A 23,174-nucleotide genomic window follows, 5' to 3' on the forward strand; every position below is an offset into this window, starting at 1 on the left:
ATATTGTCTGACTTGCTTTTATCTACTTGTAAAATAAAATAACTATAATTTAATTATTTTTTCCATCTAACCTAGGATATTTTTTCAGTTAATTTAGAAGGTACCATAATTCTGTTAATGCCCTCCAGGCAGAGACCATCAGGAACACAGCTGCAGGTAAACAAGTTCGTTTTTGCGCTCATTACAGTGAGAGCGACCACACATCATGGGGTGCCAGCAACTTTAAATTCTAAAAAATAAATATTTTGCAACGAAGGATATAGGGTGTACAACTGTAGCACATGATAAAGATAGCCCATCAAACAGAATGCAGAGAAGACGTACTGTTCAATAAAATGTCTTGGGAAAACTAGCTAACCAACTGGGGATGGGCGTGGAGGGGCAGTGGTCAGTATTACTACTTTACTGCAAAATAGATTTATAGTAAATAAAATCAAATATAAAAATAGAAACTAAGAAGAATTCATGAATGAGTATCTGATGTCAGAGTAGGAAATGCCCCTCAGGCATACTTGGTTATAGTACTTTATTGCCTTTCAGATACTATATTTTTTACAAATGGAAGGTTTGTGGGTAACCCTGTATCTAGCAAGTATGTTGGTGCCATTTTTCTAACACCATTATTTTTTAATTAAGGTATGAACATTGGTTTTTTAGACATAATAGTGTTGCACAGTTAATAGGCCACAGTATAATGCCAGTGTAACTTTTACACACTGAGACCAAAAAATTGATGTGACTTGCTTTGTTGTGAGATTTCCTTTACTGTGGTGGTCTGGAACTGAACCCGCAGTATCTGAGGTCTGCCTGTATTATGTAAATAAACAAGGATAAAACCACAAAGGAAAAAAATCAATAGATCATTACATAAAACTTTGAAGTTAAAAAAACAAACAAACAAACAAGCCAAAGACACAGCACAGACTGAAGAATATCTACAACATACATAAAGAAATAGTATCTATTCGTAAAGAGCTCTGAAATACTGGTAACGAATAGGTTAAATACCAATAGGAAAATAGGCAATTCTCAGAGGAAGAAGCAAATGGTCAGTTAAGTACTTGAAAGATTTTCAACCTTAAAATAATCATGTGAAAGCAAATTAAAACAACTACATGTTTTCACCTGTCAGTTTGGAAAAGATTGAAAAGGCTGAAAGCGAAAGTTGCTGAACATATAGGAAAATGGGTCCTCAATAATGCTGCTGAAGGAAGGAAGTCAAATGGGTATGATTTGCTGGGGAGGCAGCCTGTACAGAACCAGAGTGTGCTGTCGGTCATTTAAAATTCTTATTTTATACGGGCCCTTCCGTTTCCCTCAACTTTCAGCTGGGCAAAGATTTAACAAACAGGTTTTGCCTAAATACGAGACACCTGTCCTGAAACCTAAAATTAAAGGATTTACTTTCTTTTTGGTTGGATAGAATTTCATGGCATTCTCTATTTACCAAAAATTAATGCAGGTGCACCTGTCAAAATTAGTATTGTTTAGATTGGCTTAGTTTCCAAACATAAGTCCAAGTCCTCCCAGGTTTTATTCGTTGTCACAAAAGATTCAGCTTTGAGGAAAAGAGAGGAAAGAAGGAACGTGGAAGCAGAAATTCAGATTTCCCGTTTGCACTTTATTGTGTCTCAAGTGACAGCTTTTTCTGTTCTAACTAGTTTTCTTGTTAAAGAGTCGCCATTGAATCAATTTCTTCGCCACTTAACCATCATTTCACCACTTTCTCTTGCCTTAGATGTTTGCTGTCCTCCAAGTGGCCTCTGCTCTTAGCAAGGCTGTGAAACTGCTGGGTAGCAACCATATCCAGGCATTGGTTATACTCGCTAAAACTGAACAAAGAGGAAGATGAAGGAGGGACGTTTTCCAAATACAGTAAAACAACTAGAGAGTACTTTTTTTAAAAATGGAATTTTTCCTCTTCTAACTAATAGAAACAAATGTGCCTAAGCCAGTTTTACCTGTTTCTGCCCCCAAGGAGATCCTTAAAATTAAGGTAGGTTTTCAAATGGAATAACAGGACTATGGAACAAAAATAACAGTCATTAAAATAACTGACGTTTACTGATAATGTGCTATATGCCGGGCGCTAGTCTAAACTCATTACATGTATATGTGCGTATATACCAATGTTTACTCCTAATAACAACCCTACGGGGGATAAGCCCTGTAGCAATCACTCTTATCCTGGTCTGCATGATCCGAGGCAGAGGAAGCTAAGTGACTTTAAGATCACTCAAATAGTAAGTGACAGAGCTAGGAAGTGAAAAAAAATAGTAATTGTCTTTTTGACATCTTAGGCATTTGCTGATAAGTTACAAGTAGAAGTGGGTACTGAAGCTAATGAGTAAATCCTATCACAGAAATACACAGATCAATCTGTTTATCTAAGTATAATGATCATAGTATTATGGATTTGTTCACTTGGGTTTCTAGAAGAAAATCTTAAATTTATTTTATGTTAGTAACCTTTTTTGCCTTACTTTTCCTTTTTCCTTTTAATCTCAGAGTCAAAAGTTCAGCCTAGCTTGATAAGCGTATTTCAAATTTAATTACCTTCATCCAGTGCAGTTTTTCTGGAAAAGAAATCTGTTTTGCCTTTTTGGTTATTTTTCCTCATAACAAAAAGCAACTATTTTAATTAGGTTCAGACATTTTATAGAGAGCAAAGAACTTTGAAAAAAGAATAGAAGTTTCTTTTGCAGATGCACTTGGGAACACGTACTGTACGCCTGGGAAAACATTTGTATGCTCTCAGAGTTCATAAACAACTAGACCCCGGACTTTTTAAGGTTTTCTCTGATATTGTACTTCATACCTAAAACAGTTTCTGTCCTGTAAGTAACAGCTGTTCATTTTTTTGAATCAATTTTCCTCAGATAATATTTAGAAAAGACTAGCTATATATAGGATCCTTGGGACCATGCACAGGTGTATGTTGCTCTCAGTAACATCTTTAAAAAAAGTAAATCAGTATACCAGGATCAAAACCCCTCTGACATCCAGTAATTGTCATCTAAAGCAATTTCTCCAGTCGCCGTTAACTACCAACCACCCACTGTATTACTTAAACCAGCATCTTCAGATAAGGAATACTCTAACCTACCTCTTCATTTGATTCTGACTTTATGAAACATAAAGACATAAACAGCATCCTCCCATGTGGCCAGACTCAAACTGAGGCACTCTCCACATGCCGCTGAGACACCCATACTGTTAATCATCCCAAGGCTCGGGTGCTGGGTGCCGAGGTGCCCACGGTGCTTGAAAATGCAGCCATTCAAGGGAAGTGAGTAGATTCTGAATGACTTTTCGCTTAAAAGAACAGGGTAAGGGAATTAAAATTCTCAAAAAAAAAAAAAAAAAAAAAACAACTCTCAATTCCACAAGTTAACCTCTTTAGAGATGACCCCCTTTCAGCCTTGGAAGTTTAGGGCAGCAAAGTCATTTTGTTCAGAACACATGAAAATAAATAAGGGGTCAGTCCTTCCACATTGTCTCCTTATTGTATCCCATCTGCCTGGGTCCCATTCCCTTTTATTCTTTCCCACAGTACCCTGACAGACAGGTATGTTCTGTGTCTAGAAAATGTCCATCTCTAAGCCAAGATTAGTATTCATTGGCTTTTACACCTTGAGACTAAATGTGATAGAAGGAGATGGAGTGAAAATACTTGCGCTGATTTTCACCTTACACCAGAACTCCTCCCTTTCTACAGGTGTGGACACTTTGTCTTCCTTGCCCTCCTCTTTCCACAGAGGGCTAATTAGGGAAGTAGGCGTGAAGGGTGAAGATGGAAAAGGAGCCGTAGCACTGCCACACTGCGAAACACCTCAGTTTCAGACTGCACTCTCAACAACAGGTAAGCATTTATTTGTTAAAATAATAAATATCAAATGATTGGTTACAGTTGCAAGCAGACATGGGAGAAATAGATGAAATTCACCATGTATAGGAAGAATACATTATAATTAGGTTTAGAGGAAAAGATATTTTCTTCCTATTGGGGTTTTTTTGTTGTTATTTTTGTTGATTTTTACTTTTTAAAATTTTGATATGGGGAAGTAAGCCTTATGAAATATAAGATTATTTGAATTATGACATGAAGCACAGCTAGAGAAACAGGTATTCTGTTTAGCAAAAGACTTACCTGAAAAATAATCACTAGCATTGGATTGCAAGTGCTTTAAAAAAAATCCTGTTTCCTCGTTAACAAACATCCAACCGTTGTATTGTAGATGTATTACACCATAAAAATAGAGATCTTATGTTTTATTTTTAAGAATGAAATCTCCGAGAAGAGTGTCATGCTTTCCTTGTCTGATTAATAGTAATCAATAAAACATGATAGGTGCTTACTGTGTCCTGATGGGCACTCAAATGCCCCAGAGAAACTTCAGTTCCTAAAACTTATATAATTATTTTCCTCAACAAAGACTTCAGCTAGTGAGTCTGTTATTGATAGCATTTTGGCTAAAAGAGTTCCAAAACCTTTACTTTCCTATCCAATAACACGTGTTTATTATGGGGAATTTATAATTGAGTACTGAGGATGTGAAATTCTGATATTGTATTTTTTAGAATTATTAGTGTCTTATGACTTTCTGATGTAATTCAAAAATGTGTAAAAAATATTTTCTGAAAATATTTCTCTTTCTCATCCTTTTGAGAATTTCTGCCTTCCTTTTGTATGTGTGTGTGGCCTTTGAAAAATGTCTTTGTATTTAATAAAAGAAAGATCTTTATGAAATTCATCACCGTTTTTCCTGAAAGAATATTGTCTAATATTGTCTATTAATTATAGTGTCCCCTCTGTGTGAACCCATGGGAGAAATGTCTCTCTGATTCTGATGTCACCAATATCTGTGTCTTTGAGTAATTTGTGAGTTGAAAAAGCTGCCTAGCCTGGAAAGGTAACTTAAAGCCAGAGAAAGGAAGGTTTTGATTATTTAGAAGTTAGAAGCCTGGACTTAATTTAAAGATGGTGTAAGTGAAAAGTTAAGCAAATGCTCTGGTGAAAAATGTAAGGATAATTTTATGGGCAATGTGAATTGTGTAACTAATCATGTTTGTTTCTCTTTGTGTTGGCTGCTAGAAGCTTAACAGTGAAATGTGGGCCCTCACCTCCTGCAAGTGTAGTTGATTTTCATTGTTCGTGGTAGTTACGTTCAATAAAGTCACCTGTGAACACTGTAGTGATGTCTGAGCCATTGCTCCTAGGCAAAATACAGGATTAGGTTCCTACAAGCCTCTGGTCACAACATTTTCATCAGCAGATCAACACATAACCTTGTTATATGTGTATTTCCATTTAAAGACACTTTAGTTAATATATATTGTGTATTATCATTGAACTCATAGTCAAGAACTTTATAACTCATGCCTGAAGGAAGCTGATTTACTACATGTATTTTCTCCATAAGGCATGTTACAACCCTTTTTAGACTTAGCAGCTCTTAACAGCACTTAATCACTCTGCTTGGGGGTCATTTTAAACAGTGAAATCACCAACAAAAAGCAAAAAAATCCTGGCACTAAATAGACCAGGTAAAGGACTTGTTTGCTATGTGAGAGCTGGAACAAGAAGCCAGCTTCTTCAGCTTGAGCTGAAAAATGTGGGCATTGAGAGTCTCAGATTTTTCACTGCCTTGTGCATGTCCACAGATGACTGCAGAATCTACTGTCAGTCTTGATTTGAAGGTGAAAAATAAATTTTGGCAAGTAGGCAAATTCACAAATAGGGGACCCACAAATAAAGAAGATCAACTCTATGCAGGGCTGTACTCCATCTGCTTCGCCTGCTGACCTCACTCTTAACTCCATATGACTTTCATACCTGGGTTTTCTCCCTTGCCTGAATCTTTATTTAAACTTAATTTTCCTTTGTATATTTTACCTATGTTTATAAAGTGGTTTTAGAGCCTTTGGGGAACAAACCAGGCAATAAATAAGCAAACTATCACCAGGTACTTAGACTTCTTCCTCTTTGCACTGGCTACTTTGCTGTGTGTTAGTACACAGAAAGATCTCTAGACATCAAACCTAATAAGAGATACATGATCGTTTTCCCTTTGAAATCATTTCATTTTCTCTCAAAGGGTATTGAATTAGAATTAAGTGAATGTGTGTGAGCTGGCCTTGAGATGAGTTAAGGCTGTGGGACCCAAGGCCATGATCAGAGCATGTTTGTAATATGCAGTAAATAATGGCTGTACACATGCATCAATTATATAAGATTTATAACAAGGAAAACAGAAGTACACATGTGCTAGAGATATTCTGTAAGCCTAATGAACAAAGAAATTCACATTGCGCATGTGGTGGCAGAAAACAGATTAAAAAGCAGGACCGGTGCATCATAGGTGTGTGCACCTCCCTTTGGCAATAGAATAAAGTGTCGTTAATCCCGTGGTGTCTCCTGCTGAAGTCTGTCCGGCAGTATGGCAACTCCTCGTGCATTTTTTCATTTGGGCCGCTCACCTTCTAGAACCCCACGTCAGCCCCCCTCCGCTGACAATGTGTGTAACATGAGGCTCTATTAAGACGTCAAGATTTTATTTAGAGATGACATGAGTGAGTGAAAAGTTAGGTCGATCCGAGAACGAGGAGAGGATGGCTACACTTCTTTCTCTGTTTAACCTCAGCCCTGGAAACTTGATCTCCTCGAAGTTTCTAATATTGATCCAGACTATTCGTGTTAGGGTCCAGAAGCCAGATTTGCTGATACCGCTTCAGCCTTTCCTACCCCTTCTGACTCTTGTAGAGACTTCACACCTCAGAGGTACCACTCAGTGCACTAGAGCCCACAGGGCTGGGTAGTAAGAAACTTGCTTCTTAGAAGTTCACACTCACATGAACTGTGTGACAGAGTTTTACAGTGGATTTTTTTTTAAAACTTTTTTTATTGAGTTATAGTCATTTTACAATGTTGTGTCAAATTCCAGTGTAGAGCACAATTTTTCAGTTATACATGAACATACATACGTTTATTGTCACATTTTTTTCACTGTGAGCTACCACAGTGGATTTTAATTAAATCATGGTCAAACACTGGGTATCGCATAGCCACACAGAGAGCTCCTTGATTTCCTTATCTGGAAAATGTGTTGTAGAGAAACAGTCCACCACCATCCCAGAAGCCCAGGTTCTCACATGTAGCTGAGTTGTCTTTGTCATCCTAGTGCCTGGATACTAAAAGTGGGTAAGCTCTACCACATCAAATATAGGGAAAAACATTTTTTTTTCCCCTTTAATTCAGCTAAGTCCTGATTGGACTGTTGGGGAAAAGTTTTCTTGGGAACAAAAAGCAGGGGAGATGGAGCCCCCAAATCTACGAAATCCAGTTGCATAAGAAGGGATGAAGTTGCATACATTACATTCAGGCCCTTTTTCATTTCCTTAAGGAAATTAATTTTATCTGAGTAAAATGAGCCACAGCCTTTGCTCACATCGATTCATCTTTAAGTTGGTGTTTTTCTCCAAGTGGTTCCTCTTAACTACCTGACACCTGACCAACTGAAGTCTTTCTCTGGTCTTTGCCCGGCATTGTGAAAAACAAGTTTCCCTACTTAACACTAAGACTGTCCCTCTGAGCTTCATATTATCATTCAACCACTTTGAACGCCCCTCCCTGTGCCCCAGGTGCTGCGGATACAGTGGAGCGCAGAGCAGACTTGGGCCCTTCCTTCGTGCAGCTCACGGGCTTAAGACAGGCTTAAATCAAAGAAAACATAAATAATCGTAAAAATTACAGCTGTTATTGTGTCCTGAAGGAAGAGTTTAAGGTACAGTGAACGTGGATAATGGAAGACTTAACCCAGTATAGACACTCACATCCTCTCCATTTCCATGTGTCCTGATTTACCTGCCCCAGGGCCTCCCTACTTCCTTCCCTCTTCAGAGGAAGCCACGGATTCAGAACAACACCCAGTGAAAACAAGGCTTCGAGGATATTTCTAGGTAGATTCAAATGTTAACAGGCAAAAATCAAATGTATCCCTTCCCGTTTTTAGTTAGGCGTGGAATTACTGGAGCTCCGAGAAAATGTTGGTGCTAAGCTGTTCTACCAAATTACTGATCCTGGAAAAAATATTGAAGAGTCACTTTCCTGAATCACTCAAGGTACTGTAAATGGAAGGGTTTTATCTTTCTTTATGTTATTAATCTGTGAAATAATGTCAGACGTGTAGCTGTTTCCCCAGTTTTTCTGATGGTAAGACTCTGGGTGCCCTTGTTAAATCATAGCTTCCCAGTCTTCTGCTAGAGACTGATTCAATGGATTGTGGATATGGCTCAGACAATTATATTCTTGACAGCCACTCTAGATGACTCCTAGGAGAAGTTAGGTAATGTTGGACTGGACTATTTCTAAGGTAAATTTGAGTTCTAAATATTTTTTAAATGGAGGAGGGTATAGTGGGTGGCATTGCTGGTAAGAACATAACCTAGGTGCACAGTGGAACTGAAGTTTCAGAGTTGCTGTAAATTTTTTTTCTGTTTATTGCAAGATCTTTATTTTGAAAGTTTTTCCATTGGTTTTGTTGATCATCGAGCCACTGTCGGTTGAAGCCTTCTAAAAGTCCATGAGGGTCTACTGTAACTCAGAGCTCCTGGGGAAGCTGACATTGTAATCAAAGATTATAAATAAATGTAAGATTAGAAATATTTTCAACAATTGGAGAAAATATGCAGAATGCAGTGAAATTGTCTTTGAGAGCTTAGTTTCTTGAGCAAAGAGAAAGCCCTGTAACAGTGATTTTCAAATATAAATGGTGTGCCAATAATCCAGAAGAGATATAGTGAATCATAATTTCTGAACATAGAGACCAGGGACCTGCATTTTTCACAAACACCCTGGATAATCCTTATTTACACTAAAATGTGAACCAAAATGATCTAGAGAAAGTCCTCCAGTGTACCATACTGTGTCGATTAAATCTGCTCATCTTGCTCTATTAATAGTGCTTAACCTGTACGTGGTTCGGAAAATCTGAGTGATAATTTGGTGATCATATGCCTAGAAAAGTGCCTAATAGACCCAAATTTTCCTATTTTTGAATGCTGACACTGGGGTGAATAGATGGAATAAGATGGTAGGCTGCTTTGCTTTGACAACATCTTTGGCTAACTTTTCTGCCACAGAGAACTGAAAAGGTTTCAGTGACCTTCTCAGGATCACAAAAGAGATTATAATCATCAAGACAAAGATGGGCCCCCAGGTTATAAATATTATATTTGGATAGTACTTTAGCATACAGAGAATTTCCATTTTTGTATCCTTCCAACAACCTTGTAAGATGTTTATTAATCCATTTTATAAATGAATGCATTGAAGCTGAAAGAAGATAATGCAGCAAATAAAGAAGCAGTTAAATCTTAATTCTTTCGATTGCATGTCTATTGTTTTTCCCACAAGCAACTTAGTTCCCAGATACCCGGGTAGAGATGCTGATTTCTTTTTTTTTAATCCCTCTTACAGTGCTTGGCATGGGGTTTTGCCCATAATAATCTAGTCAATAAATTGTTGCTTTCAACAGTGATTACTTATTAATTCTCTACCTATTCAAATCTTATTTTTTAAAATGATTTCTGAGTTCAGACTAGCTGACTTGGCCTAAATACTATGTATAATTTTTAAAAATATATTTCACACCATCTCATTTGAACTTCATAAAAAACTAATATGGGGGGAGGGTATAGCTCAAATGGTAGAGCGCATGCTTAGCATGCAAGAGGTCCTGGGTTCAATCCCCAGTACCTCCATTAAATAAATAAATAATAAATAAACAAATAAACAAACAAACCTAATTACCTCCTCCCCTAAAAATAAAAAAATTCTTTTAAACTAATATGAATCCCACTATAATAATACCTCTGAACCGGCAGAGATTTATATTACAGTTCTACAGACGGTATTACTAAGTCACTTCCCCATGTCCAAGTGCTAGAGTTCAAATTTAAATCCAGCTTATCAGATTCCAAATTGAGTGTTCTTTTGAAATGTTTACCTCTCATTAACACCATTTGAAGAGGTAAAGAAATGAAACATGTAGGCACAAACAGATGCTCTCCTCATGTAACCTTCTCCGTAATGTATTCCCAATTTCTCATTTTTCAGACACTGAGTCTCTCTATCCCTGGACCTCTTTATCCTGCCTCGAGTATTGCATTGTTAGGTAATGCCTGGTCTTGTTCTTTGCCCGTAGTTTCCAAACACCCTTTCAGTAAACACTGTGTCCTTTAGAGAATAAAAAAGGTAAAGAAAAGATAGTTTTGTTGTTCACTTCTCCCTCCATCTGTTTGAGTCTATGGCTGTGTATTTCAATCATCTCACCTTAGTGCTTAAGTGATTAAATATCCCTCCAGATTTCCTTCACAAGCACTGACTGCTCATTCCTCCAGCATCTTTACTTCCCTCTGGCCACTTCCTGTCTCCTCTCAACACTCACCCTTTGGATAAACAGCTATTGGAAAGATTACTTTGTTTTTAACCAATGCCAAATCTTTCAGTTGGTTCCAATCTTTCACAAACAAGTTATGTTTGGGTTTTTTTTTTTTTTTTAAAGAATCTCAATATTGTAAATAGTTTCTTCCTTTTAACCTTATGAACACTTTAGTCTTATTTAAGCTTTATTCTTGAATAAGGATGTATGCTTTCCTCTTGTGAAATCATTGTGATAAACTTATTACTCTGCATAATTCAATGATTAACAGAACAAGCATGACCCTCCCAGGTTACTTTAGTTCATGGATTTTCACTTAGTGTGATCCATGTTACACATTAGTATTAGCCACACTAACTTTGGAATGATACATTCTATGAGAAGATTTGAGTGGAGGCCCAGGATGGGTAAGACAGAAGACCGCTGGATAATATTCTAGGCATTGAGATGAGTGATTTGAATTATGAGAGAGAGAAAGGAGGTAAAATATAGGTTCCAATGCATTTATAATTTAAATTTTTTTTTCATTGAAGTATAACACTAGAAAATGCACATAAAATGATGCAGCTCGGTGAATTTTCTCAGAGCAAATATCTGTGTAACCTCTACTCCAGTCAAGAAAGAACATTTTTTGACGCCTTTGCTTCCTGCCCCCCACTGCTCTTTTCCTGTCACTACCTTTCCCTGTTCCCAAAAAGTAACCACTATCTTGACTTCTAAAGTCATAATTTAATTCTGCCTGTTTCTGAATATAATATCAATTGGATCACACAACAATTATCTTTTTCACTTAGCTCCTTTGACTCAACACTATATTGCTGTTTTATAGTCCACAGTACAGATAAGCTACAATTTATTTAACCATTCCACTGTTGATGGACCCTTAGACTGTCTGCAGTTTCTGTCTACAGTATTATGAAAATGCTGCTATGAACACTGGCCTCATTTACACCACAACTTTCTCTTCTCTATAAGCACACATACAGCATATGAAAGTTGTTTCCTAGGACAGACATCTTTTTGATTCTTAGTGGAGAAAAAAATGTGAAAGGGCACAGAACAGAACTCTAATGTTACTTCAGGATTATTTAGTCAACAAGCATTTGATCAACTATGTCCGACTCCATGGGTGTAACAGTGAACAAGACATAGTTACAACCTTCAGGGGATGCTGGTGGAGCCTTGCTCCATCAAACCTGGAATGCAGGGTGTGTTGTTGGCTCCTTTTTTTACCCCAGGGGGTAGTGTTTCACTCTCAAGGGATGTTTAATTATAATTTAGGGTCGAAGGAGTCCTTGCATTTCACAGATTATTTTCAGATAGTATAATAAATTTCACAAGCAGCTGAGCATCAAAATTATCTGTGAAACTTTTAAAAGGTAGATGAGCACTAAATCCATATATTAGATTCTGATTCATTCAGTAAGAATTATTGCTGACCTCTGTGCCAAGCCTGCATCTAGTAAGCCTGTCGAATTGGTACCTCTCACCATTGTAGTGTAAAAACTAAGTTTGGAGAGAATTTTCATAGGCTTTCAGAGACATTATACCAATTTTCATGTGCACTGATGAAATAATAAGGGAGACGTCTGTACCTGTATGTTGAGTATATACACATCTATAATTTCCCCGCGTGGCCCTGATTATGCAGTAGAACAAGGAGAGAAAAGGGTAATATGCAACCGAAATGGTCAGTAATGTGACTGGGGTTAGTAGTGTGACTGGTGTGTCCTCTGGGTTCCCTGACTCAGGTTTACGGAGCAGTCATGAACATAAATCGTGGGAATCCTTTTCAGAAGGAAGTGGTATTGGATTCATGGCCCAACTTCAAAGCTGTCATCACCCGGCGGCAGAAAGAGGTACAGTTTTGAAAGGCAAAAAAAAAAAAAAAAAGAGTTGGCATCTACTGGAAAGAAAAAATTAGGTAAAGGGGATGTTACAACCATCATAACACACTACATACTTCACCATTAGCTTCTAATTTGACTGGCTTTGGAGTATCAGACATATGGAAACCTCCAGTCTAAATGTGTTCAGTAGTGTTTCTTTAGTGTTTCCTAATCCCTGGAAGCATGAAGCATACGTGCTGGTACACACCAGTTTGTCTGCTGGGTTGATGATTCCTTATGAATGATGCCTTTGCTTATGTGGGTAAATATGGAAAAAGACCGAAAAAGACAGTGTCTTTCCCCATTCTGCCTCTGAGACCAAAGAGACACTCAAGTGATCAAAGATGTGCTGTCCTGACCTCATTAGCAAAGTTCTGAGAGTTCTGTGTTTTTTCCTCGTAGGTGGACCCATTGAGTTACAACCTTTTTATTTTTATAAATAAATAAAGTCCTAGAACAATGTGAAATAACTGTCTTTGAAACATCCCTAATATTAGAAGATAATCAACAAAAGTTCCAAAGTGTCTGTTCTTTCCCTCACTACAGTACATTTGCCACATTCCCACTGAGCCATTGTTTCTAGGTGGCTAACTTTGCTACTGGGGAACTGTCTAGACGTGTGTAACTCAGATCCTAGATAGCTGAGAGCCCTAGAGGGCGTGTTTATGTCTTCTGTCCTAGGCTGAGACAGATAACCTGGACCATTATACTAACGCCTATGCTGTGTTCTACAAGGATGTCAGGGCTTACCAACAGCTGTTGGAAGAACACGGTGTCATCAACTGGGACCAAGTTTTTCAAATACAAGGTGGGTCAAGTGCAAAATATTAGGCGGGCATTTTTTTCCCTCTTTTTTGTCATATCTATCAAATAAGTAAATACAACATATTTCACACATGTATGTGTATATATATATGTATACACACACACACACACACACACGCACAAATACATAGGCATACATTTTATGTATTTACGGCTTATGTATTACAGTTTTGTAAGAACACTTATTTTGTACACCTAATGCGGCTTGGCCTTTGAGGTAGGCAGAGACCAGTTAAATGGGGCTGCTTTAAGTGATTTTTTTCCCCCACTGTTACTATAATATAGACATCAGTGAGTTTAACAGCATATTTTTGCTTATTATCCTTATTATTCTTAACTCTTTCCTGTCACAGTCTTTCAGAGTAACTCTAAGTCTAAGCCAATAGGTAAGCCTTTTCTTCTTTCTAAAGCAAATGATTCTGGAAAGAGCTAATCAACTGATCTACGAATCGTTTCCTAGACTTGACTCCCCAAGGAAGGAGCCGAGGCTCAGAGCACAGTCTGTGTTCAGTGTGACCTCCCACTCATGTGTTCTCCAGGAGAAGGAAACAAGCCATTAGATATGGAAGGAAGTGGGAAAGTCAATTTCCAGAGGATTCAATCAGCCAGGAGCCAGACTGGAAAGGACAGAACAGATGGGAGGGTTGGAGAAGGAGAGAAGTCAGTTCCAAGTTAACAGATGCTACCCGGCCATGCTGTGAGCTCTGTCAGAACAGAGACCCCTGGTTCTTGTGTCCCGCGGCACAGCAGTGCCCAGCGCAGGGCTTCGTATCCAACAAGTGCAGACGAGGGTTTACAGGTAGTACGTGTAGCTGTGGCAAATGAGAGGGAGCTGGGTGAGTTCAGGATCTCACCAGTGCTAAGGGTATGCTTGATATTTCTGTAGAGGGCATTTAAGCAAGAGGCTGGGAGAGAGTCTTTAAAGTCAGATTGCCACGCCAGATAAATCTGAGCTCTTCTACACTTCTAGAACTAGCAAATGTCTGTTACTTTGAAGAGCTTAAGATCAATGTGAGAAGTCAGAAAAGTCAAAATTCCCACAGGAACTTATAAATTTTTAAGGGATATTCCCCTCAGAAATCTCCACGGAAGATCATGGTCACAACGGAAATTTGAAAATCCCACACAAAGTTTGAAAATCAGACAGGGAGTAGCTGTAATAATTCATGTGTAAATACAGAGCAGTTAGGATCATCCAAGGTGGCAAACTGGTGACATTGATGATACTGAGCAGAAAAACACCGCGACAAATTTCCTTTTTTGCATTTTCAAATCAAATGCCCACCTTTTTCATTACGTGTCTCCACACACAGGGCTGCAGAGTGAGTTATGTGATGTTTCCAACGCCGTTGCCAGCTCAAAGCAGTTGGATGTAAAGCAGACTTCCTTCAAGGCCGTTCGCTTGTCTCCGGTGGCAACTCTGCCAGACACCAGGTTCCTGTATGTAAACCAAGTTTCTCCATCTGGGGGAGGACTTACTGCTACAGAAATACAAAAAGCAGCACTTGGAATACTTAGTATCATTAAGAAATATTTTGGCATCTTGGGTTTGGGGCGCTGAGTGTGTGTGTGTGTTTACTCTTCCTTTCTACGGTGTTTGCGCATAATTTCCTGCAAAATCAAATCAGTGTCTGTGTCCATAGTAATAACTGAACTAGGGAGTCCTGTATTTTGACAGAATACAAGGAAAATCATTTCTTGCATATCTTCCTCCCTCAAATAATTCTTAATAACCTCTGTTGTCTGAGCCCAAGGTGGTTGCTACTGTTTTGTTGTTGTTGTTGTTTCAGGGATGAGAGTGCGTAACTGACTGACGTGCCTCTTAGGTGCCAGGCACTAAAATGTTTTAAATGTGGTACCTCTTGAATCCTTTTCACACCCCTAAAAAGTAGTGTTATTATTATTATTCCGTTTTTGAACAGAATTGAAGTGACACATAGGACTTAACTGTAGAGCCAGGAAATAATCCCATGATCTGATTCCAGAATCCAGTCCTTCGAAACATGGATCAGTTTATGTCTGCGTTCTCTTTTCCTTCTGATTTTGTGCTCCCTGCTCTGTCATTTCCTAGTTCTCTACCCTTTTGCTTAACCTTTTCGAGCCTCAATCAATTTCTCCTCGAAAACTAATCTTATAATATCTGCCTCACGTTTTTTGTAAGCAAATGAAACCTGGTACTTGAAAAGTACTCACCTCAGTGAATGTTAGTTTTCTTCACTTCTGTGCTGTGTGTTGAAGGAATTATTGAGCAAAACAAGACTAAATCTAAAGAAGAATTTAAGTCACATTAAGTGACTAGAATTTATTTTTATTTCATTTAATTTTTTTTCAGTTATGAAAATTTTCAAACCCATACAAAGGTTGAGAGACTAACATAATAAACCTCCATCAATATATTTTATTATTTTTTTTATCTAAAATACTTGCCCTTTTTAATCACAAAATAACGCAGTTCTCGATTTTGTTTCTGCTTTGTTCAATTCCTGCAACTAGAGCCTTTTTGACAAAACATTTTCCCATAAACTGAGTTGTTAAAAAATACAACCAAGCTTGTGCTTATTAAATATACATGTATATAAAACCCATCCCAAAAGTACAAGATTGAAACTTTTATCCAGACCCCTATCTTTTCTACCCTCTGGATTATTCTAAAGGAAATGTCTCAGACATTTTCCCATTATTCTTAAATATTTTAATATATATCTCCAGAAGATCAGGAATTTTAAAAAGAAAATGAAAAAAAGCACTGTACTAATATCACTTCTGTGTCAGGGGTCCCCAGGACCACCCACAGGCTCAGTGACTGGCTAGGGGGACTCACAGGACTTAACCTACACAGTCCTGGCTGTGATCTGTTACACTGAAAGGTACAAAGCCAAATCAGCAAAGGGGAAAAGGCGGGCTGGCAGAGTCCAGAGGAAGCTGGGCACAGGCTTCCCAGAGGAGGCGTGCGATTTTTCCAGCGATGAGTTGTGACAACAGAGGTAGGTCGAGCATAAACCAATTTGCTCGACTCCCAGAAGGAAGGCAGGTGTTCAGTGTAAGTTACGTTGATTGTATGAACAGTCAGGCTCAGCTGACCACTCTCACAGTTCTGGGACCCGCAGGTCCCCTCCAGAAATCCAGACCGCCAGGCACCAGCTGAGGCCAACCTGGTAAGCAGGTGTTCCTGAAAGTAGTGGCAAGCCTGCTGGGTTAACTCTTGTCTGCACAACCCCTTAAATTTTTAACATCGTTTACTTAAAATTACCTGTTGGTAGTCACATTTCCCAGATTATCATAATATTTTTAGCAGTTTATTTGTTTTGAGTAAACATCTAAATGAGGTTTGTACATTGCAGTCGGTTAGTATCTCTCTTAACTTCCTTTTGACATATAGGTTCCCTTTTATCTTTTTTATGTCTTACGTTACCTTTTGTTGAAAAAAAAAATTTCCTATTTGTCCTTTAGAGTTTCCCATAGTCTGTTTACTGTCATATCCCTGAGATGTTATGCATCATTTTCTTTTATTCCCAAGTCAGGCTTTTTAAAACTAGTTTGTCTTTAACACCCAAGTCATTGCCCATATTTGTACACTCTTTATATTGGACACCCGCCCTTCACATACAAGTTCATAGTCTGTAGTATCACTCCTGAAATGTGTGCGCAGAAGTGTTTTTATTTGCAGTGACATTTCTGCCTGCGGCTTCTCTGACTTTTTTTTTGTTGTTGTTTATTTTCAAGAACTAAACTAAAAATCCCATTAAGCCAGTTATCGCTTATATTTATTTATTTTGTACCCCTGCTCAGTGGTTAGATGATTGGCCCAGTGCCAGAGCCCGCAGAATGCCTGGAATGTGAGCTAACACTGCAGAACCACTAGTAAAGAGAAAACACAAACCTGTACTTTGTAAAGGGGGTCCTAGTGAGAATATTACCAGTCTCTTAACTGAGGGTGGTCTTAGGACTTTGAGAACTTCAAGAATGAAAGCCAGTTCTGAAAGACAACCAGCCCCATAGACTTGCAAGTAGGTAATCATCTCAGTTCTTAAAAATTGCACTAATTTCTATTTTTTTAATTCTTAATACCATGGGTTTTTAGACCTTTTCCCAGACCTTTTAGGAAAAGGTCCGGAGGAGCTAGCATTTCTTGAGCACCTGCACATGCGTGGGAAGTTCAGCAGTTCTAGTTCTTTTCTGGCCACAGGCGCATAAAGATAGGTCTATCCTTAAATGTTTATTTTTGCCAAGGAAAAGATTGGGGGCCCAGGGATCCAGACTTGTTCAAGGATTTGGGGAGGGTGTCAACAGACTCAGGACTTTATAAGAATAAATCTGAGGTTTGTTTTATAGAAAAAATGAAATGCTTGATGTTATTCTGAGAACAGTAAGAAATAGGCATAAAATTAGAAGACTTAAACTTAATATAGTAAGGATTTTGTCCTATCAGAAACGAAACCCGAAAAGCTGTTTATGAGTGATGAGTGATGGATTTTATTTCATTGAAAATATTTTGGTATTTGCTGGGCGCTGTCTTGGGGGCGATTTCTCAGTTTGAATCACTGTAAACAGAGAAGTAGTTGTTTGTGGTCACGTGACCCCCAAGTTCCTATATTTTCGCATGTCATTTTCTTCTAGAATGAGGCCTTCCCCACGACTAACCTACCTGAGCGTTGCCGATGCAGATCTGCTCAACCGGACCTGGTCTCGGGGCGGCAACGAACAGTGTCGCCGGTACATCGCCAGCCTCATCGCCTGCTTCCCTAGCGTGTGTGTCCGGGATGACCAGGGCAACCCCGTCTCTTGGTCTATCACAGACCAGTTTGCCACCATGTGCCATGGCTACACCCTGCCGGAGCACCGCAGGAAGGGTTATAGCCGGCTGGTGGCCCTCACGCTGGCCAGGAAGTTGCAGAGCCGGGGGTTCCCCTGTCAGGGCAACGTCCTGGATGACAACGTGTCGTCCATCAGCCTCCTGCGGAGCGTCCACGCCGAGTTCTTGCCTTGTCGCTTTCATAGGCTTATTCTCAGCCCAGCAGCTCTCTCTGGGCAAGTTCAGCTCTAGCCCGTTGAAATTCTGGGAATTTTCTTCCTTTTTTTCTGAACATACACACACTCCTTAGTTGCCAATGAGAGAAAAATTCAAACTGGAATCGGGAGACTCTCAAGATGTTGCAAAGGGCCTGGAGAAGACCTGCAGGGTTAGGCTGAGAAGTTGTAACTCTCCGCATCTCAGATTTCTGCGGTAATAACTGTAAGGGTCAGAGATAGCTGTGGCTACACACAGGCTGATTATCCTCTTTTGGAATCCACTTTGGGAAAAAGGTTCTAAGCCAGCAGGTCTTAGCACAGGAGCAGAAATGATTCCATGAGAACCAAACACGGGGTCGTGTGGCTACTGGTTTCTTACTGCTGCCTGGGCTTCTGCTGTGTTTGCTCACTACCGCGCTGGCTCCCTCCGACCATAAATAACCCTCCCTTGGCCCCACTGCTCCGTCTCTCCCAACTCTGTTCCTGCCACCTGTGACCCAAGTTCTCTGCAGAATATCCTGCTTTTTTCCCCTTTACTTACTGCCTCTCCACTTCTGCCTAGGACTCCAGCCAGTAGTTCTCCCCTGGGAATGCAGCAATTCTCACATTATAGTGCACCTCAGCATCGCCAGGGGGTGGGGGCAGGTGGCAACACAGATGGCTGAGCCTCTCCCCGCAGTCCCTAATTCAGTACATCTGAGGCCAGGCCTGAGAATTTGTATTTCCAGCAATTTCCCAATTCTCAGTTGCCTTGGATGGAGGAATGAAGAAATGGGCATTTTAAAAGCTAGAAACAGATGATGTCCACATAAGACTGGACGTTACTTGTCACCTACTCTGGTCTAACCCTTGTTTATAATCTGCTTTCTCTTGAGAAACTAAGACGTGAATGTGGATATGCAAACACATATAAACATACATACACATATATTTACATATTTTTCATGTTTTCCGTATGCATATCTATATACTCAGAATTTTGAGAAGATAATAAGCTTTAACTCTCTCATTACATATGAAGATTTGAGGACCAAAGAAAATAAATGACTTCAAGATTATATAATCAGTGCTAGAGGCTGAGCCAGAATGGTGTTATTTTGATTTCAACCTATCTTTTTTTTTTTTTTCACTAAATCACATACCTTTTTTGTAAAGGGGATTTCAGTGATTAAACAATAAAATCAACACTCTCAGTAGTCTTTTAGCCTTGTCAGTTTTTTTTTTTTTTTTAACCTGGGTTCCGATTGTGTATGCATATCTTTCAAGGGCAGTAAAGGAAAAGAGAAACATCACAAGCTGTGTGCTTCCATCGGCAGTAAAAGCAGGGACAAACGCAACGGTTGGCTTCGTCTGGTCTGGATAACGTTGACTCAGCCATATAGAAAATACTGGTTTCTTATCTCATGGAGGTCCCAGAAATCTCAACTACAAAGGTAAGAGGAAATCTAAAGATTAAGTGTTTAGTCTTCAGAAAAGTAAACAAACTGGGTGAAGGAGAGCTTCATTAAAAAAAAAAAGATTCCTTGGCAGTGAATATATGCTGAGGTCATCCTGAGCTCTGGTTAACTGGAGACTTATTCTTGGCGCCAGAGGGAAGAGCTCGAACTGGAGTCCCTAACTCTCTTGGGAGAATATGGTCTAGGTTCTGCCGCAGGGATACTCATTAACTAGCATTGATTAACCGTAGGTTACTCCCATCTGGTACATGGCATCATTATCAGAGCCTTTTGCCTTGTTTTTCTTCCTAGTAATAATACACCTACTGTTTACTTAGCATTTAACTACGTGCAGATAATTTTGCCGAATTTTATGTATAATTTTGTGTATTTGTGTGTGTGTGCGTGTGTGTGTGTGTGTGTGTGTGTGTGTATAACCTATCTCATTGTGGGAATTCTGACTCAGAGGTCCTATGACTCATCACAAGTCATGCAGACTTTAAGTCCAGACAGAGCCTGAGTTCGTCAGAGTCTGAAGCCTGTCCTGTTCATTACTATGCTAATTGGCCTCTTAAGCAGCTTGGAACTGTATGAGGGCAATTATTCCTTTATCTCATGCTTTCTGAATTTTCCACCCCCATCCCAACAATAGACTCCATACTTTGACATTTTAGAGGAAAAAGTATTTTTTCTCCTACCAAATTGCATCTATAGCCTTATTTCTTTTGCCTTTGTCTTCCAAATAATCCTTTTAGATAAAGTTGTTCGACCTTCAACCTTGTTTCTGACCCTTTTAAGAAACATGTGGAGCCATTCTGGAGTAAGGAAAGAAAGAGAGGGGCAAGGAGTAAAGACACTCAAGAAGTAGGAAAGGGCTAGATCAGCAAAGGGCCTTAATGCTGACTCACGGATCTTCAGTGTAATACATAAACCGTTGAAGAGTTTTAGGCCGAGTATCATGCTGTTTGGAGATCAGCTGTGAGGCTATTGCAATAGTCTGAGCAAGCGATTATCCAAATTTACTGAGGATTTGAATGCTGGCAGTGATGATGGTGAGAGTGAACCATCACTGAGCTATAAAGCAGGAAAAGATGTCAGGACTTTGTGCTGTAGGGTCTGATGAGAGAGGATGGTCAAGGATGACTCCTGGGTGTCTATGTTGTGAGCCCCGTGCCTGGTGGTATTTCTCACTGAGACAGGAAACCCTGGGACAGCACCAGCTCTGTGGCAACTGGGAACAGAAGAGATTGTTCAATTGGGGACATTGAATTTTGAAACATGCAGGTGATGAGATCAGGCTGGATATATGAGACTCAGAGAAACTGTCTGCGATATAGATATAAATTTTAGAGTCATAGGCGTACACGTGGTAACAGAAGCCATGTGTTTGGCTGAGATTGTTAGGACTGGGCCTTGAGGACATCAAAGCGTGAAAGTAGCTTCTGGTTTCTGGTAATATTCTGATTCTCGGGTGGCTTACACAGGTGTGTGTTCACTTTGTGAAATCTCATCAGGCTATACAATTATGATTTATGCACTTTCCTGTATATTACACTGAAATATGAAGTATCCGTTAACAAAAAACAGGCCTGGAATCCACAGGAAAAAAAAAGGCATATTCCTTGGACCCGACAACTTCCATTTCTTAAGATGTATCCTACTGGTATAATAGCAAGTATGTAAGATTTATATAAAAGGATGTTTATTACTGCATTGTTTGTAAAGATAAAAAATACTAAATATTTTAAGTAACTCACTGATTAACTATAATACAACCATTTAACAGAACTCTGTGGAACACTAGAAAGCTATGATGGCTGATGTGGAAAAGATGTACATGATATTACTAAATGCAAAGCAATGGAAAGCAATTACAGAAGTCTGCATCCTCTCCGCATTTATGATCTAACTCTGAAGGTAAAATAGATAAATAGTTCTGAAGGCAGCCTAAAGGCTTTACCTGGGGAGAGAGGAGCCTTTGGTGGACGAAAGCAAGTATTTCATGGTGTGGCCATGGCTGGATGTGATGATGAAAGATGTCGGTCCAGGCGACATGCTTAACACCCCTGAGACTACTTGTTTGCACTGGGTGGACTCTGACTGGGGTTTGCAAATGTCTGTGTATTTAGTGAGAATGAGTGTTCACTCTGCCTAAGACCCACGGAGGGGAAATACAGAGGAGGAAAGGAGAGTTCAGTCTGCTCAAACTCTGGGAGCAGGATAAGGCAGGGCAGTCTGGGAGGATGTTTTCACATCCTCTAGAACAGAGTCTCATCCAATAATTCAAGCTCTGATTCTACCCATTTTGCATTTTTAATCATGAATTTCTTGGTGATTTGAATCTTGAGACAAAACACAAAATAACTATAAATTGAATTTCTGTAAGCTGTCCTTGGTAATACCTACAGTTTTGTATCCATTGTCCCTCAACCTCAGTAAACACCAGGAGCAGGAGGAAAAGAAAACCAAAAAGTAAAACACAGCCGACGGAATAACACAGCACCAACTACAAAGATGATTTCTTCCTCCCGGCTTGGGGTGTTTGCATTAAAATTATTTCAGTTGGGGAAAATAAAAATAGTAAACTCATAAAATACAGAGGGAGGGATTTTTCTGTGTCAGTGCATTAAGGGCCTAGTTCCCTTTCCCCAGGTTTCTCATCACCTAAGTTTCTCAATCTCTGATAGAAATCTTGGCTCCCCCACTGTAAAACCCAGTTGCCCTTTGCTTTTCGTGCTTTTGGCCCTTACTGTGCCTGAGCAAGAGTGAACGTAACCACCCCCAGCCTCTCCTCTTTTTTTTGAGCCCCTCTAACCTCAGCAGTGCTGGTGGTATGTGTGTTCCCAGCCCCAATCCAATTTTGGTCACTTCCTGAGTGAACTTTTGTTCACTGAGTGAACCCTTATTCTGGCTCTTGTGATTTAAAAAGTTACAAACAAGAATAGCTAACATCTGGGTATTCTTCTCACTAATTTATGTGACGCTTTTCCTCCGTCTAACAGATCTATGTGTTTCCAAGGCAAAACATGCTGTAGGTTTTAAACACTGTTAAAAGGCATTGCTTTTAATATAATAGGACTGTCAGATGTTTTGTTAGTAACATGCAGTTTTGGCAGCGAACACTAGGTGTCAGATTCTAATTCTAGATTATTTCCTGAAGAGCGCACTTGAATTGTTTCTAGTTCATTAGAATTTTTGCTGCATTTTGGAATATTTCCTTTCAGCAGATTCCTGGGACTAGAGATAGTAAATAAATATAGAAGAATAGCAATACAAACTTTCGAGGGAAAAGCAGTTTAAAAGGGAGCTTTACCCCACAAATATTAAAACATACTATAAAGCTTACATAAAGTATAGTAGTGGTATAAGAACAATGAATCGGGGGGGTGGGGGTGGGGGTGGGGGGTGGGAAGGCCCAGAAATAAGGACATAGGAAAGCTTAAGATAAGATCAAAGTGGCATCTCAAGTCACTGGGGTAAAGATGGAATTTTAAATAAATGGCAGCGAGACAAATGGATAGCAATTTGAAAAAAAGTAAAATTAAACTCATACTTCACACCTATACAAAAAT

General features: G+C 39.2%; 1 protein-coding gene across 1 annotated transcript; it reads left to right on the top strand.

Annotated features, from left to right (window-relative positions):
- The first annotated feature begins 79 nt into the window (after positions 1 to 79).
- Positions 80 to 21,521, top strand: GLYATL3 (glycine-N-acyltransferase like 3). The gene is made up of 9 exons (XM_006190733.3): positions 80 to 156; positions 1,739 to 1,996; positions 2,706 to 3,862; positions 8,013 to 8,121; positions 12,194 to 12,301; positions 13,013 to 13,139; positions 14,470 to 14,596; positions 17,774 to 19,599; positions 21,389 to 21,521. The coding sequence occupies exons 4-8, from the start codon at positions 8,044 to 8,046 to the stop codon at positions 18,198 to 18,200; spliced, it is 867 nt and encodes a 288-aa protein (XP_006190795.1). The 5' UTR covers positions 80 to 156; positions 1,739 to 1,996; positions 2,706 to 3,862; positions 8,013 to 8,043; the 3' UTR covers positions 18,201 to 19,599; positions 21,389 to 21,521.
- Positions 21,522 to 23,174: the final 1,653 nt, after the last annotated feature.

This window comes from Camelus ferus, chromosome 20, assembly GCF_009834535.1.
Source record: "Camelus ferus isolate YT-003-E chromosome 20, BCGSAC_Cfer_1.0, whole genome shotgun sequence".
In the NCBI taxonomy this organism is placed as follows: Eukaryota; Metazoa; Chordata; class Mammalia; order Artiodactyla; family Camelidae; genus Camelus; species Camelus ferus.

Excerpts from the sequence above, each read along its gene's own strand:
- GLYATL3 (XM_006190733.3), top strand. The coding sequence starts at position 8,044 with ATGTTGGTGCTAAGCTGTTCTACCAAATTACTGATCCTGGAAAAAATA. Across the intron at positions 8,122-12,193 it reads ACTTTCCTGAATCACTCAAG|GTTTACGGAGCAGTCATGAA; the intron begins GTACTGTAAATG and ends TCCCTGACTCAG. Across the intron at positions 12,302-13,012 it reads TCACCCGGCGGCAGAAAGAG|GCTGAGACAGATAACCTGGA; the intron begins GTACAGTTTTGA and ends CTTCTGTCCTAG.